We start from the raw sequence: 17,855 nt of genomic DNA, 5'->3' as shown, positions 1-17,855 counted from the left end.
CTGGAAAATTACTTGAGGTCAGTTAGGGGAGCTGCATTTCAGCTAGCAAAGCAATGCTAAAACCTCAGAAAGTTTCTACATTTGCCAAAGTCGGGACAGCAACCACAAAACTTCAATCTTCAGGGGAAGTCACTTTTTTAGCAGCAGGGTCTAGTTGATCTCTGCATTGCCAGCCCTTGGCACCTGTGACCTGTATGACCACAGAAGATTCTTGATTCCCTTAATAGCAATAGGAACAGGATTAAAGTGGATACTGTGAAATTATTGGGAGCCGTCAGGTGTCAATATAAAGTCTTAAGTTCTACAAAGACAATAAATGCCCTCCAACTGATCATATAAGTAGTCAGAGCTTGGAGTATTGCTGGGTGTTGGCTGTTGTGCAGTTCTTTTTAGAAGTTATGGATAGCAAGAGTAAAAGTTTGCTCCCTGCCCAAGAATGGATTGTTTCTTAGGTGCAGAGTTGCTGTTGACACGATTTACATGAACACCCAAGACCCAAACATTACAGGGTGCCAAACACATTACAGTTGTAGTTTCATCATGGTACGGTAGGTGAGAGGAGCCTTTTAAAAATGATTTCAATGGGCTCTATGCAGAGGCGGCTTTATGGTTTTTGCCAACCCAAGCATGGCAGTCCGGTGGCCTTCAGCGGCACACCTGCGGACAGTCTGCTGGGCACGCGGATTCGACGGCATTTCTGAGGGTAATCTGCCGGTCCCATGTCTTCGGGATGCCTGCCGCCGAATTGCTGCCAAAGCTGTGGGACCGACGGACATCCCACAGGCATGCTGCTGAAGGCCGCCTGACTGCTGCTGTCAAAGCGACCGGCACTCTGCCCCCCACAGCTTGCTTCCCTAGGCACACGCTTGCTGCGCTGGTTGGTGCCTGGAGCCACCCCTGGCTCTATGAGACCTCCCTGGCCAGCACTGTACCTGAGAGAGGAAATAGCAGCAAAACAGAAGAATGACATGATTACCGTCTTTTGCAGGTCTTGCTTTCTTTATCCAGTCTGTAAGATGTCTGACAAAGTCAAAGAAGAAATCTCCTTCTGGGACACTGATAACCTGTGGAAACACATCCCGCTGTTAATAAAACCTACCAAAGAATAGCTAATCAGAGCATTATAGGGGAGAAAAGGCCTATTATGCAGGGTAGCCTAGGCCATCCCCCTGCCATGGGAGGATAATTTTTTCCATTATGTCTTGCAGTGCCTTCCCCAGGTTGGTTTTAAATGTCTCAAGTGGTGAGGCTTCCACAGATCTCACCATGAGAAAGCTATTGCTGGCCTAGCTGTTTCTACGTTGTCCTTCACCTAATTTCATCCAGTTATTCCCAGTTATCTCCTCCTGTTCCACCCTAATCAATTCATCTCCCTTCATCTCTCCATTGCTTCTGGACAGTTTTTGGGTACCACACTTAATCCTTCCTTGTAAATCAGTCTATTCATCAGTATGATCATCCTCTTGCTCCCCTCTAATGGGTCACTATCAGTCTTGTCCAATATCCCAGGTCCAGCTGGACCAGAGCCATATAGGGAGTGGCTATCAGCTCCCGGCTCCATGATGCCTTTGTTCATGCAGGTGACAATACCATTGCTCTATGTTGTTGATCCAGTAAATAATTGCTTCAGTTTACTCAACCCACAAAGCATTTATATATGTCTCTCCTTGGTCATTTGTAGCAGACTATCTACCTTTTGGATGATTTAACCCTGCAGAGCAGTCAAAAAAGCTAACAAAATGTTAGGAACAATTAGGAAAGGGACATATAATAAGTAAATATTATAATGCAATTATATAAATCCATGGTAGGCTCACACTTTGAATACTGCGTGCATCTCAAAAAAGATACATTGGAATTGGAAAAGGTACAGAGAAGGGCAACAAAAATGTTTAGGGGTATGGAACAGCTGCCGTATGAGGAGAGATTAATAAGACTGGGACTTTTCAGCTTGGAAAAGTGACCACTAAGGGAGGATATGATAGAGGTCTATAAAATCATGAATGGTGTGGAGAAAGTAAAGGAGGAAGTGTTAGTTACTCCTTCTCATAACACAAGAACCAGGGGTCACGCAATGGAATTAACAGGCAGCAGGTTTAAAACAAACAAAAGGAAGAATTTCTTCACATAACGCACAGCCAACCTGTGGAACTCCTTGCCAGGGGATGTTGTGAAGGCCAAAACTATAATGGAGCTAAAAATAATTAAATAAGTTAATAGAGGATGGGTCCATCAATGGCTACTAGCCAAGATAGGGATGCAACCCCATGCTCTGGGTGTCCCTAGCCTTTGACTGCCAGAAGCTGGGAGCGGATGACAGGGGACTGACCACTTGATGATTGCCCTGTTCTGTTATTCCCTCTGAAGTACCTGGCATTGGCCACTGTTGGAAGACAGGATACTGGGACTAGATGACCCATTGGTCTGACCCAGTAGGCTGTTTCTTCTGTTCTAAAGCTGTCTGAGAAGCAACTGGCATGCAAGATGTTACAGAATTTAAGGGCACTGTCCTGTGATCCTTATGTATGCCAGCACTGCCACAGGAGTCAGGAAGTGGGGGCAGGATCAGACCCTGAAGCTGTAGAATGGGATCTTCCAAAGCGCTCAGCCTGGATCGAAGTCACTGACTTGGATGGGATTGATGTGAACTGGAGCAGAGTTAGGCCATCACTGAGTGCTTTGGAAAACCTCATCCTGACAGTATTATGCTGCCAGCTCCCACAGGGCCCAGTTCTGCAGCCCTCCCATCAACTGTACACACTCCCATTAGTAACCCCTTTGACTTCAGTGGGATGAGGCTTGTGAGCAGGGGCTGCAGGATTGCCTGGAACTTTGAATAGAATTCTCCAGAGGTCTCCAGGGAGAAGCTCAGGAGCAATGGACCAGGTGTGTAAAGTGGCACAGCTCCACTGGCTTCAGCAGAGTGCCGATGATTTACACCAGCTGGACATGGTGCAACAAAGGCTCCGAGATGCAGAGCTGCTCAGCCCGTGGACAATCGCTTTGTGCGCCACTCACCTTGTCGGAGATTTTGACGAAGAGGCTGAAGCCCTCCGATGACTTCAGCAGCAGTCTGCTGGAGATGTTCTGGCAGAAATCCTTGGCCTTAGTGCTGGACTCCACTTCAAATGCCTGCAAAGAGAGGTGGAACCCACACCTCAGCCACGTCGCTGTTCATTCCCGGGTCACCCTCTCTCATGGGAAACTTAGAGGTGCTTTTTGCAGAGAGGTAGAGCTGTCCTGCTGAGTTACAGCATTGCTTCTCTGTGCATTCTTCCTGGTCCCCCCTAGATGCTAACGTACCACTGCCATTGTTCAAGGGGAGAAAGGCGAAGCCTAAGATCTTCCTACTTCATCAGCAGTTTCCAGTTCTCTCTTTATTCGGAGCAGCAGTCAGTACTCGGCTTTTGCTTCTGCAGCCTCAGAGACTCAGGGTGTTCGTGCCTTTCCTCACACTCACTTTTACCAGTGATCACTGATTTGTGGGCCCCCCTTGAGCTACTTTGGCTCCTGACCTTCAGAGGTGCCGAGCTACTAACAGCTCCCAATGACTTCAGCTGGAGTTGTGGGCGCTCTGCATACCTGTGAATCAAGCCCAACGCAGGCACCCTACAATCGAGACCCCTCCTTCCCCCAAATCAGTGGAAAGAGGCCCAAATCTGCACAGGACAGGGTTTTGGGTTGTTTTTTTTTGAGCTTCTGTTGGTTCTCGAGGGGGAGGAAATGCAGTTACCTTATGCAGTAAGAGGAAGGGAGAGATGCTACACTGGGACTATGCAGAGGACCAAGATGCCCCAGGAGTGCAGACATGATTCTACCCCTGCAGGGCACATCTGCCTCTCGCTGTTCGGGGGTGGAATGACTCCATGCTGCTGGCTGTCCTTTTAAATAGCACAGGCTGCCCCTGGGACCTGATGGCATTCAGAGTGTCATGCCACCGCTGTGCCCATAACCCAGCTGATCATGCAGCCTTTACAGTGCAGATCACCTCAGGTACCTCGGGTGGCTAACCCACCTAACATTGAAGTCCCACTGCTGTCTGCCCTCAGGCTGCCCAAGAATGTGTCTGTAAATCATTGTCTGGCTCTGTCCCATGTCACATTTAGACTATGTCTACACTACTGCAGTAAGTCGACCTACGCTACGGAACTCCAGCTACGTAAATAACATAGCAGGAGTCGACATACCTTAGGTTGAGTTACCACGAGGTCTACACTGCAGGGGGTGAACAGGAGAAACTCTCCTGTCGACTTACCATAGTCTTCTGTACAGGGGTCGACCGGAAGAGCGATCTGCTGCCAATTTGGCGGGTCTTCACTAGACCTGCTAAATCGACCACCGGTAGATCGATCTCAAGAGCGTCAATCCCACCTGTAGTGTAGACCTGCCCATGGAAAGAGTTCTAAAGAGATAACATCTCAATGCAGCTGCGAATATCTACATGACAGACAAGGACAGATGGGGCCATCTTGTCAAAGGGGGGGCACCCCCTGATCTCCCCTTGTGCATGCCCAACTTCGCACAAGCACGCACTCGTGTGTGTATTCATCACCTTCTATCTCTTGTACCCGCCAGCAATAGGGTTTGTATGTTCAAATTCACACAAGATTGTGCGTGCATGCTGCAGTACTGAGTGCTAGTGTGCAAGAATGGCACGTGCCAGGAACTGCACACACAAAGCTGCTCATGCATAAATATTCCTGTTCATCTCCATAAGCATGCAGGGTGCTTAGCAGGCAATAAAAGATGTGCTGCCTGCTACAAAGAGCAGACAATCTAATTGAGATAAGACCATGAAGGAATGGGATAGACACTTATATGGAGGGGGTCTACTTAAATCATGGAGAAATCAAACACATTTTTCACGGGTTGGTCACAGCATAAATAACAAATTTTGTGGATGTGTTACACATCCACAAAATTTACAATTTATGCCATGACCAATCCATGAAAAATGTGCGATTTCTCCACAGCATTTCTCAGACTGGTGGCCCCTGACACAAAAGGGGGTCACAAGCCTATTGTAGAGGGGGTCGCGGTATTGCCACCCTCACTTCTGCGCTGCTCCTGGTTGCAGTTCTGCCTGAAGCTGGGTGGCGGGAGAGCAGCAGCTCTGATGGCAGTGCCACTGCCAGCAGCAACACAGAAGTAAGAATGGCAATACCATACCATGTCATCCTTGCTTCCCCCGATGCCACTGGCAGCAGAACTGCCTTCAGAGCTGGGTGCCCAGCCAGCAGCCACTGCTTTCCCCTCTGCCTTCAGATCTGTCGGAGACCAGATTTCATGGGAGAGAACAAATTTCACAGTCCGTGACATGATTTCATGGATGCCAATTTGGTAGACCCTACTTATATGCGGAAAGGTTACATGTTTTCACATTCACACATCAGGTTTGTTCCTTTCATAATTAGAAGTGGCTTTGGTCCTGCTTCTCCTCTCCCAGATTGACACCGGTGTCCCTCTATTAGCTTTGCCAGCAGAAGAGAAAAGAGAATGAGGATCTTTATTTTGAAAAACTGAATTGAAATGGCAACGACTCAAACTCATGTTGATTTGATCCGCATAGCTAAGCATCCACATCTATGACATGCTATTGCACTCCATGGTCTTACCAAGCCTAGCCGGAGCCAGAACTGACGTTAGCCTAGGCTGGGCATTAATTAGAGAAAACTTAAGTCTCTCCTGCTGGAATTCAGATCTTTTTTCTCCCTTTTACCTCATCAGTGTCATCGGGGAAGTAAACTTTGTGGAAAATTTGGGTGGTTTTGTGCTGAATTGCCTCCACTTCAACCAGATGGGGAGGATACTTCCTGGATCCGTTCCTATAAGACAGGAGATTTACAATGAATATGGCACTAGAGACTCACTGCTGATATACTTTTACACCCTACAAAAACAGAATAGTATCTTCAATAAGCACCTAATGACACCCCAGGAGCCACACAAAATGGATAAGGATTCTTACATGGAGAATGGTTTTAGGATAGGAGCTGGGAAGGACTCACCTGCTTGGCTATCAGTAATCAAAAGGGGGACACAATGAAAGATCTAGATTTACCATGGCTGCTGCTATGGTTAGGTACAGGAATGAAAAATCTTGTAGTTTTCATAGCCAACCTACCTTCCCCCAGAATGGCCCATGGAAATATGAGCAGACAAAGCAGTCACTGCAAGGATTCTTCTGCCCTGTTTTATTTTATTATTTGTATTGTGTAGCGCCTAAGGCCATAAGCAGGATCAGGGCGCATGTGCTAGGTGCTGTACAAATATATAATGAAAGAATGGTCCCTGTCTCAAAGAGCTGATAGTCTAAGGGTATGAGAGAGACAAGAGGATGGTTACAATGACCAGAGAGAGGGAGCTCAAGGTCACATCCAGGGAGTCATGGTTATTAAAATAGTAGGTGTCATAGCACCAGAGCAGCCTAGCCATGGAGGATTTTATGGGCCTCTTACTAGATGCAAGGGTTAAGCAGAGGTCTGAAGGGGGAGAATGTGTTTATTTGGCCCCTAGATATCACAGTGATGGGTACATTAGTAATGCGTGGATAGACAGACTAATTCTACTTGGCTTTATTAAAGGAAGGTAAGTAAAGTTATTCCATTTCACAGCTGGAAAATAGAGGGGCAGAAAGGCAATGGGTTAGGCACCAGTGAATGTCTCCCCCAAGGGATTTGCCCAAGGTCCGACAGCCAATCACAGTAGAGACAGGAACCAGAACCAACCATCACCCAACTCCCATATCGAGCCGGGTCCACTGGAGTAGACAGATAGAGAAATGCTTAACGCTCGTCCTAACCCTTCCTCATTTCCGCAGCCAGCAAATGCTGGCAAATAGCACCACACACAACCCATCACATCTACCAGAATCTGGTACCATACCTCAGTGCTTTCTGTAGTCTCTGTATGCAATCTGTGGCTAGGGGGTGATGCTTTCCGGGACTGGAGAAACCTCCTGGACATGGGGCAGAGAACATTGCTGGGAGGGAATAGGCCTGTGCACACCAAAGCAGCTCCCAACCCTTCCTCTTCGCTGTACCTTAAAGACATAGATACACAACAGGAAATCAAACTGCTTGAAGGAACACTATTACCAGAAAGGTCTAGGTCGCACTACACTAAGACCCCACTGACACTGCTCTGGCAGCGTAGGGGGGCATGAAAGGGCCATCAATGGACTTTACCCGCTTCCATCCCTGTTCAACGAGTAGTCGGGGTAAGGGACTTGAGCACAGATGGGAATTTGGGTCTGAAATTGGGAATTGGGTCTCAAGCTATTATAGCGCTGACACTAATGTTAGTAATGGGTTACATATACATTAGGGGGCAGAGATTGTAGAGTGAAGATTCACCAGCACAGCACAACTGTAGAGGACCTTGGAATTGTTGAGGAGGAAGAAGCCTCCAGATAAGGACTGGGTGAATGTCTGGGAGAGGAAAAGGCAGGAGTCAAAGATGACACCAGAGGTATAGGCCCTGAGTGACCGGAAGGATGGTGGTAGGGTCAGTAACAACAGAGATAGGTGGAAAAGTAGATCCTGTTAAATTTAAATTGATGGCAAGACATCTGCCCTGGAGGAGATGTCATAGAGCCAGAGGGAAATGCAGAAGCAGAAGGACAGGAACAAGTCCAGAGTAGACAGACAGATTGGAGTCATCAGCACAGAGGAACATTAGATAAAGTGATGAATAAAAGTCTTTAAGAGGACAGAGAGAACAGAAGACTTCTGGGCCTAGCCGTTCTGCAGACCCCCCCAGTCAGTCCTGCATTACCCGACACAGATAGTTACAGTGGGGTACATGGGGAAGAACGACTCTTACTTAATGTGGTTGTCAGTGAGCTGCTTGAGGATCTGACAGTAGATTCATCTTTCACGGTTCAGCTTTCAAGGCACCTTCAAATATTTGGTCTGTTAGCTCAGTTGACTGAGCGGGTTCTTTTGGATGGATAGTCACCCATATACTTCAGCACAGGTGCAAGGCAGCAGTCAAGGATACCACTAACGAGGAGGCTTAGGGAATGGCTTTGGACACCGACGCAATTAAAGAGTTGCTGTGCATCACTCCAGAGGTGGCTGCATTTTGGGGAAGGTGTATATAGTTAATCTTCAAATGTGCTTTGGGATCCTTCTGGATGGCACCCATAATCATAGACCCTTATGTGTCACCTTGCTTTCTCAGGCTGGAGAGACTTGGCTGGGGGGACACGTAGGCCCAGAATGAGTGTGACCCTTTCTTCGGACCATGTAAGTGCCATGGAATTATTTTATTAATGGCCAGATCTTCAGCTGGCGTAATGCTGGCAGAGCTCTGTGAAGTCAATGGAGCTACTCACATTTACATCAGTAAGGGGTCTGGCCCATCCTGCTAGTTCTGTTGTAATTATTATTATTCAGTGAAGCGTGTTTGAATGATTTTCTGAATTTAATTTTGGTTGGGGAAAAAACAGGAAAAAATTTACAAAAGCTTCACTGAAAATTTCCCCCCCATTTTTGACCAAATTTCTGTTTATTATTATTAAGGAATGGCTCACACTGCAGTGTTAGGATCTGAGCTTTATCTACCACGTAATGCTTGAGTCCGAGTTTGGTGTAGCCAATTTATAAAGATGCAGGTCATCTGTATAATCTGGATATGCATTTGACCAGTCCTCAGAGGGTCAGGGTTGTTTGGGTCCAGGAGTTGGTTCAGGCCCTCTCTAATCATTAGCACTTGTATCAAGTCCCATCATTACAGCTCAGATTTTGTCAGGAACATTTTTAGTAAAGATCAGGACAGGTCACAGGCAATAACAAAATTCATGGAATCCCTTGACCTGGCTGTGATTTTTACAAAAAATATCCCTGACCAAAATGGGGAGGGAGGAGGGTCCAGTACCCCACTATGCTGGGGCTTTGGGGTCCCCCTCACCTCCCTGCAGCGGCTGGGAGCTCTGGGGTCCCCTCACCGCCCCGCTGTGGCTGAGCAGCTGTGGGGTGGGGGGTAACCTCACTGCTACTGTGGGTGGGCAGCTGTGAGGAGCCCTGCCGCCAGCAACAAGTAAGAGCTCTGGGGTCCCTCTGCCGCCCTCAGCAGCTGGGAGCTCTGGGGACCACCACCACCTGCAGGGGCTGGGAGTTCCTGGGGACCCAGGTGTCCAGAGGTTAGGAGTTGCTGTGAGGCCTGATGGTAGCAGGACTCAGAGCTGCGGGGCTGTCAGCTGACAGTTCTAGCTCTTGGGCAGAAAATGTCATGGAGGTCTCTGGAAATCACGGATTCCCTGACCTCTGTGACATAATCATAGCCTTATTCATGATGCATGACCTAAAGCCCGCTGAAATCAATGTTAGTCTTTCCACTGATTTCAGTGGGCCTTGGATCAGGCCCATACTGCGACCTCCTTGGGCTAGGCCTCTATGTCGATATGATCTATTGTAGGCACCTTTCCATAGCACTGGAAGGATATCAATGAATGCCATGCAGGCTTCCTGGGACAGCTCCTCGCTGCAAGGATCTTCTTCAGCAAGGGCTGCTGATAGGCTCTCGGGTGTAGGCACCACAGTTTGTCTTTCCCTCGATTTTTGGTGATCATCACCCGGCTCAGAGTGTCTTCGGAGGTGGCCTATCAGCAAACACAAAGCAATGAGGAATTGTGGAGAGATTACGAGGGATGCGACGGCTCTGTGGAGCCGCTTCTGAACTTGGGTGCCAAATGTAAGGCTCCAGTTCTGCGTTAGGGCACTCTTATAGGGTCCAATCCAACGCCCCACTGAGGTCAATAGGAGTCTCCCCTGTTGCCTTCAGTGATCACTGGATCAGCCCACTAGATGCCTAAAACAGGTGCCAGACTCCTAGTTTATTTGGAGTTAACACACAGGACTTGCCATACCAGAAGAGACTAATGTTTTTTAAAGAACAGGTTGGGACAAACACCTGTCAGGATAGTCTAAGGTTTAGTTGGTCCTGCCTCAGTGCAGGGGAGTGGACCTGATGACTTCTTGAGGTCCTTTCCAGTCCTACATTTCCAAGATCCCGTGTAATGTTCTACATATGATTCAGAGGCTTCAAGGCCAGAAGGGCCGATAAGTTAGTCAGATCTCATGAATAATACTGGCCGTAAAATTTAATGTAACAATCGGACTTCTGATGTTCTGCCAGTTTATACACAGAACGCAACATCCTAAATCACAGCTGTAGTCCTATCAGGCAGACAAACTGAAATCTAAAGCTTTCTTACAGTAATCCTGAAATGCAGCCATCGATTCAGCCCTGCCTTAGAAATAAACTCAAGTCCTTTATGCGTGCTGAAGAGATTGTTTTTTCTAAGTTTCACCTAAAATAATCATAGGGAGAACTCTTCCAAGGTGTACGGCTTCACTCTTTCTTCACTGTCTGAAATCGCCAGTTGGGACATTCTATAACATCTTGCCTCTGGTCAGGGTCATTGGACTAATGCCTAGAGAATAAAGGAGTCATGGTTAGTCAATGTATTTTGGATGAAAGAATTTTGATGTGTCTAGAGGGGAAAGCAGATGAAAAATGAAAAGACTGAAGATGAAAGAAAATCATGCTGTAATGAAAAAAACAACAAAATATTAACTTCAAACTAATAAACAGCAACAACACTCAATCTTAGTGGAACTACGCAGTTTCATGCGTTTCTTAGTAATTAAAACAGGGGGATCTCAAAACAGTGTGGACCACATCCTAAGAGAGAAAGTACTTATGGACCCACTTCCCCTCTCATTCATAGCTGCATAGAACATTCTCCCCTGCCCAAATATCACCTTCAAAATTCAAGCCACAGTGACATCTAAGAAGATTCACATATTTAGGTCCAAAGTGGGTGGTTTTCAAAGCCCAGTGGAAAGGCTAATAGGTTGTCCAGACAGATGAAATCTGGTTCCCCTCTGCCCCAATGACCCTCTTAGTCATTCTTGCTTCCACTGCATCATCATCAGGGCCTGATCTAACCTTTGAAGACAATGGAACAACTCCTTTTGACTTCAATGACTTTTGTATCAGGCACCAAGATGCACCATCCCTTAGGGTATCTTACCACAATCTCCAGAGGCGGCATGGTGACAGTCGGCAAGACGTAAACACAGTCCGTTGGGAAATCTCCTCTCTGTTTGGTCCTTTCATTGACCCCATTGGCCCAGCCCGAGTTCATGACATGTTCTCCAGTGTCCTGGTCCATAACAATCAGGTCTCCTTTATGGAAGCTGAGGAATCCAGATTCTTCTCCCACTGCAGTGGAAGCGGCCACTGTTATTTCCAAATATCCTTTGGAGTAATTACCTTGTCTACATGCCTGCCTAACACATCTATCCCTGGGAAATCAGATCTATAAAACAGGCAATTGCTAAATGTGTACAATGAACAGATACCACTTACAAAAGTGTTTGGGCTGGCACTTTCAAAGGGAACAAGGAGAGTTAGGCTCCCAAATCCCACTGGCTTTCAATAGAAATTGGATACTCAACTCCCTCAGGCCACTTTGAAAATCTCACTGTAACCAAAGGTCTTACAAACGATTTCAAGGTCAGAAGAGACTACTGTGCTCATCTAATCTCACTGCCTGCAGAACACCAACAGAGAATTTCACCCAGAAATCCCTGCAGCAGCCATAGCTTCTAGTTGAGCTAGAGGATATATTTTCAAAGAGACATCCAATCCTGATTAAACAAAAGCTTTTATACATGAGTGCTGCTCTTCCAGGAGAAGCAGGCAGCTTTCCCAGTGCAACATATGAAAGATTGCCTGTCCTAACGCCAGAGGATTTCTTTGCCTTTGGGTTGGTCAGTTTACTCACCAGGGTTTGGGTTGTCTTGGAGAGTGACAACATACTTTGATCTTTCCTTAGTCCTTCTAGGAAGGTGACAACAAGGTCCCGGATGTCCTCTGCATTGTTGGAAGTGAAGGTGTATTCGTCCCCTTTAATAGTGGCCAAGGTGAAACTCTGCCCTTGGAGCTTTCCCCCTCTAGAACAGGGATCATAGAAACCACATTCATTAAACCAGTGTCACCCGGAGATCTGGGGGAAAAGGTTCACAACTGGCAACCTCCATCGTTCCTGCAAAATGTGCATGCGCGCCTGCTGTAAACACACACTGCCACTCTTGAGGACAAAAATGCATTTAGCACTGTCAAAATGGGCTTCCCTCTATAGACAAACACTGCTGGGCAAGCACACGTCTGGGACCCAGGCACACACAGGGTACACACACACACACACACACGGGGTACACACACACAGGTACACACACACACATGGGTATACACACACACACATTTTGGAGGCACAACTCAGGTGGAGAGTTTTGAAAATTTGGTCCTAGCATGAAGATGAAATTGGCTCATAGATTCCCAGGCCACAAGGGAGCATTACGGTCATTTAGTCGGCCCTCCTGCATAACAAACACCAGAGGTCATTTTCATTTTCTGGGTTTGCTGCATGGTTGCTTTTGTCTGAGAGCGCGTGGTGAAGAGAAGGGAAGAGTGCTGATTGGGAATGGGGGAAAGAGCAGAGCAAACCTGTACCAGGAGCTCTAATGTGACAGTTAAGCTCTTTGGAGCAGGGTCTGTCTTTTTAGTCTCGGTACAGCGCCTAGCACAATGGGGTCCTATTTCAGGACTAGGGGTCCTAGGCCCATACAAATGATAATAAATTAAAAATGATGGGGAGGTACCACTGTGTGGCGGAATTAATTCTATTTGTAAATAAAACAAATTTATCCTTGACTCCTCCGTATGATAGAAATTAGAACATGCCTGTGCCTACCAGAAATAAATATAAGTTAATGGAGATATCCTATCTCCTAGAACTGGAAGAGACCTTGAAATGTCATCAAGTCCAGCCCCTTGCCTTTGCTAGCAGGACCAAATACTGATGTTGCCCCAGATGGCCCTCTCAAGGATTGAGCTCACAACCCTGGCTTTAGCAGGCAAATGCTCAAACCACTGAGCTATCCCTCCCCACCAATCAGTCTAGCATGAGTATTGTAGATGTTTTCCGTAATATACAAAGCAAAGTGAAGACCCTGGTCTCTGCTTCATTTCAGAAATGGCCTTGAGGTTCAATTTAGGTTTAGCAGGAATGCAGTTCTCTTCATGTGCTTCCAAAACATGCTATATGTCTGCATTCGGTTCTGACTCTGGGTTGAATCTTTTACATCACAACACAGAGCAAATTCTACCCTTGGATGTGAGGAAGCTGCTCCTGCTTGATTAATGGAAGCTGCAAGTATGTCCCAGGATGGAAACTGGCTTTTAATTATTCATGTCGATGGCTGTTGTCTTAGCAAAGGAAATCTGCTAGGAGATGCTTCCAAGTATTGCCTTGTGGAAAACATCACATGCTTTTACTATCCTTTCTTTTAACTGCTAGTAGGGAAACCACCATGCTGGTTAATAAAGATTGAGACCAACTAGGGTGACCAGATGTCCCGATTTTATAGGGACAGTCCCGATTTTGGAGACTTTTTCTTATATAGGCACCTATTACCCCCCACCCCCGTCTCGATTTTTTACACTTGCTGTCTGGTCACCCTAAGACCAATACTAGAGTTGTCTACGTCAGACTGACTCATTCTGCTCTTCCTTACCTACTGCTTGAGACAGCCGTGATCTCTGGGAAGGAGAGTTCTAAGAGGACTTGTTCTTGTTCATCCACAAAGTACACTCCGGTCCAATTCACAGCTACAATCACATCGTTCTTGGGCAGGCTGGGTCCTGAGTTGAAGACAATATACACAATAGATAAATGTGCAGGCAACTATCAGACTGTAAAGTTAAAATGCTGGTTAAAAATGGTTTACAAATTGGACAGGCTTTTAGCTCTCAAATCAAGTCGTAAAGGCCAGAAAGTCCCCGTCTTGTTCATTGGGGATGTGGTAAAAGCATCAGCGCGTGAGACATTTATAGCCAGGCTGCAATGAGTGCTGTACAAAGCAATCCTGTGACTTCAGGAGGATGGACCCAATCACCAATAGGTCTTGTTCATCTCTAGAGTCTATGATTCTCTTTTATTTCATGGATGCTCATCCTATGGCAACACATTCTCTGTTGGGTTACCTGAGAATTTGAAGGCTTCATAGAATCTAGAAAACAGCAAAGGCCACTTGAAACGTGCAAAATCCACCACTTCTTCCTTGACTTTTTTGGGGTCTGCTCTCTTCTGGGTATAAATTCCCTACAGGGAAACCAAACCAAAACCAGCACGGAAAGACAAACCAACAATATGCAGGTTAAAGCCAGGAAATGGGCCAATTAAAAACAAATCAATGGGGTGACATCAGTTTACACCAGCTGAGGATCTTGAAGTCACGAGACCTCCGACAGTATCAGGATGAGGCCAATGGCTTAAAAAACTAGCAGGGAAAGTAATGGAAACCCCAGTACTTGAGTTATTAAAGGACTGGACAGGACAAAGGTATGGAGAATACACTGTAGGGAATGATTCTGCACTGGAAGGGACGGGGAAGGTCTAGATGATCCAATAGGACCTTTCAGCCCTCGTGCTTAGATGAACAGTACCCAGTGGTGGAGACAAAGCCATGGGAATCATAGTGCCTGATTCTCCAGGAGTATAAATCAGGAGCAGTTCTACTGAAGTCCAGGAAATTTCATGAGGTTCACACTGGTGTAAGAAGAGAGAGGAGAATCAGGCTGTCATGAATATAAAGGGAAGGGTGACCACCTTTCTGTATACAGTGCTATGGGGCCCCTCCTGGCCAGAGGCACAAAATCCTCTTACCTGTAAAGGGTTATGAAGCTCAAGTAACCTAGCTGACACCTGACCAAAAGGACCAATAAGGGGACAAGATGCTTTTAAATCCAACTCCATTAGTATTAATAAGTACTTAGCAAGGAAATGCGTTAGTTACTTTTATTTTGGCTAATGTTTTCCTTAGTGTAAGAGAGAGGTTTATGCCTGGTTTTGTAACTTTAAGGTTTTGCCTAGAGGGGGATCCTCTGTGTTCTTGAGTCTTTTGTTATTCTGTAAAGTACTTACCATCCCGATTTTACAGAGGTGATTCTTTTACCTTTTCTTTAATTAAAATTCTTCTTTTAAGAACCTGATTGATTTTTCATCGTTTTAAGATCCAAGGGTTTGGGTCTTTGTTCACCTGTACCAATTGGTGAGGATATTATTCTCAAGCCTCTCCAGGAAAGGCGCTGTACAGGTTGGGAGTGGGGGATTATTCTCAAGCCTGCCCAGGAAAAGGGGAGTAGGGACTTGGGGGGATATTTGGGGAAGGTAGGGCTCCAAGTGGCCCTCTTTAAATGTTTGTTTAAATCACTTAGTGGTGGCAGTGTTACTTAATCCAAAGTATATGTGTGAAATTGTGCCTTGGGGAGTTTTAATCTAAGCTGGTAGAAATAAGTTTAGAGGGTCTTTTTGTGCGTCCCACATCTGTATCCTAAAGTGACATGGTGGCAGAGTAGTGGATCATTTTGAACCAGAGATCATTTTGAATCAGGAGCACAAACCTTAGGAATTTTTTTTTCTTAAAAGAAGTTGCTTGGGGAAAGCAGGAGCTAAAGGCAGATAGCGATCTTATCTCTCTTGACTTGGAGACAAAGGTGTCAGGTTCTTGTAATAAAAGAAATTTTTTTAAGCTGTGAGCAGCTGGAGATTTTTGTCTCTGGAGATTTTGTCTCTGCCTGAGGGCAGGGCAGGGTAGTTAACTTCCTACAAGTGAAAACATAAGCCAAAATAAAAGTAACTAACACATTTCCTTGCTAAATACTTACTAATACTAACGGAATTGGATTGCTAGCTTTCTTGATCTGTCTCCAGCAAGCACACAGAACAGACAGACAAAGCCTTTTCCCCCCTCCTGCCCCCTCAGATTTGAAAGTATCTTGTCCCTTTTTGGTCTTTTGGGGTCAGGTGTCTGCTAGGTTACTGAGCTTCTAACCCTTTACAGGTAAGAAGATTTTGTGCCTCTGGCCAGGAGGAACCATATAGCACCCACGAAAGCTCATGCTCCTATATGTCTGTTAGTCTATAAGGTGCCACAAGACTCTTTGCTGCTCCTATAGCACTGTATACAGAAAGGTGGTCACCCCTCCCTTTATATTCATGACACAGGCCCATGGTATTTTATCTCAAAACCTATTGTCATGAATGGAGTCTCTGCTCTGCCCTCCTCCACAGCAAAAAATCCAGCAGGAATGGATGTCTCAGGAAACACCTGGCTGGGCTGTGTAGAGGAGACGTGCTCCTCACCCTTGGACCAGGCTCCAGTCAGGACGTCACTGGGTGTTAAGGTAGTCCCTGTGTTTGTACAGTGCCCTGAACTTTGGGGCCTCTATCCTAATTGGTGCCTCTAGGCATGGCCGTAATGCCACCATATAAGAGTCCCATGATTTAAGGGGAAATCCGCAGCATTAGAGTCTTAGCCTTAAAAATAAGTCTGTCTGTGATATCTTCCTGCCATTCAGTAACTGCTTCAAAACCCAGTGCCACCACTGAAGTCTCTCTCTCCTTCATTTGTGACCCAACCAGCATCAAGAACAGCTACACTGGTCTTTGCCCCTCGCTCTAAATTGATCACTGGGGGAAACATCCATTTCTGTCTCAGCCGCAGTCGGGGCTCAGACTGAATCCCCACAAGCTAACACAGCCAAACCTGCTGGCTGTTTAACACGCACAGAGCCTTGCTGAAGCTCACCCCCTGGCCTCTTTCTGACCGACAGCCAACACCTACCTTTTTATGTGCAGCTATAATGAGCTGAGCCCATTTCTCCACTGTTTTCGAAGCAGTGATCTCTCTGTCAGGGATGTAGGAGGGGATTAAGTTCAGGAGTCGCTCCAGCACCATCGCCGCCCCATAGTCTACGTAGTACTGCTGGGAAGCCAGTTCTGCCAAGTCTTCTTCCTGCAGGAACCAACAGCTAAAGAAACTACAAGGAGGGAGTCTCTTTAACCTCCCTTCTCCTTAAGCTCAATTAACCCTTTGCTGACACAGACCGATTGAATTTTAATGGGATTTCAGAGATGTCAATGGACTTTAGACCAGGCTCTAAACAGTGGCACTTTACTGCGCTGCAACTTTCTCACTCAGGGATGTGTAAAAACACCTCCCTGAGCGCTGCAAGTTTCAGTGCTATAACGTGCCAGTGTAGACAGTGCACCAGTGCTGGGAGCTATGCCTCTCGTGGAGGTGGGTGTTTTAGAGCGCTGGGAGAGCCTGTGAAGACGTGCCCGAAGTGACTAACTCCTAAATGAATAAAACATCACACAAATACTTCTGTAACTACCTTCCCTTTCCTCGGACCCCACCTGCATTCAAGTGTAGCCAAGGCCAGGGTCTCATGTGCCTAGCAGTGATAGCTGCAGCTGTTAAATGAATTGCAGATCAATGGATAATGGGAGAATAGAGAAAGTTCCTTTCTGAATTTTGTTTACTAAAGGCTCTAGCACTTTAGTTCACCTGAAGAAGAAAACAAAGAAAGAAGAAGTGGGACCGCTAAACACCGAGGATGGAGTGGAGGTTAAGGATAATCTAAAAATGGCCCAATATCTAAACAAATACTTTGCCTCAAGGTATGGCTACACTTGAAATTTCAAAGCGCTGCCGCGGCAGTGCTGTGGGAGCGCTGCCACGGCAGCGCTTTGAAGTGTTAGTGTGGTCGGAGCACCATCGCTGGGAGTGAGCTCTCCCAGCGCTGCACGTACTCCACATCCTCTACGGGTGTAGCGTGCAGCGCTGGGAGCCGCGCTCCCAGCGCTGCGGCACTGATTACACTGAGGCTTTACAGCGTTGTATCTTGCAGCGCTCAGGGGGGTGTTTTTTCACACCCCTGAGCGCGAAAGTTGCAGCGCTGTAAAGTGCCAGTGTAGCCAAGCCCTGGCAGTCTTT

The 17,855-nt window shown here is 46.5% G+C and overlaps 1 protein-coding gene across 1 annotated transcript in view; it reads right to left on the bottom strand.

Annotated features, from left to right (window-relative positions):
* MYO7A (myosin VIIA) overlaps nt 1-17,855 on the bottom strand; it is a 192,737-nt gene that overhangs the window by 10,296 nt on the left and 164,586 nt on the right. Inside the window, 19 exon segments of the mRNA XM_030557917.1 lie at nt 977-1,064; nt 3,019-3,132; nt 5,720-5,825; nt 6,886-6,938; nt 6,940-7,042; nt 7,825-7,866; nt 7,868-7,923; nt 7,925-7,977; nt 9,449-9,490; nt 9,493-9,591; nt 9,594-9,604; nt 10,316-10,329; nt 10,331-10,438; nt 11,042-11,232; nt 11,798-11,842; nt 11,845-11,966; nt 13,590-13,716; nt 14,059-14,176; nt 16,701-16,871. Of these exon segments, the coding sequence (XP_030413777.1) occupies nt 977-1,064; nt 3,019-3,132; nt 5,720-5,825; nt 6,886-6,938; nt 6,940-7,042; nt 7,825-7,866; nt 7,868-7,923; nt 7,925-7,977; nt 9,449-9,490; nt 9,493-9,591; nt 9,594-9,604; nt 10,316-10,329; nt 10,331-10,438; nt 11,042-11,232; nt 11,798-11,842; nt 11,845-11,966; nt 13,590-13,716; nt 14,059-14,176; nt 16,701-16,871 (1,663 nt within the window).

This window comes from Gopherus evgoodei, chromosome 1 (assembly GCF_007399415.2).
Source record: "Gopherus evgoodei ecotype Sinaloan lineage chromosome 1, rGopEvg1_v1.p, whole genome shotgun sequence".
In the NCBI taxonomy this organism is placed as follows: Eukaryota; Metazoa; Chordata; order Testudines; family Testudinidae; genus Gopherus; species Gopherus evgoodei.
Note: the sequence above shows the minus strand (reverse complement) of the source record. Positions and strands in the feature narration are given on the sequence as shown.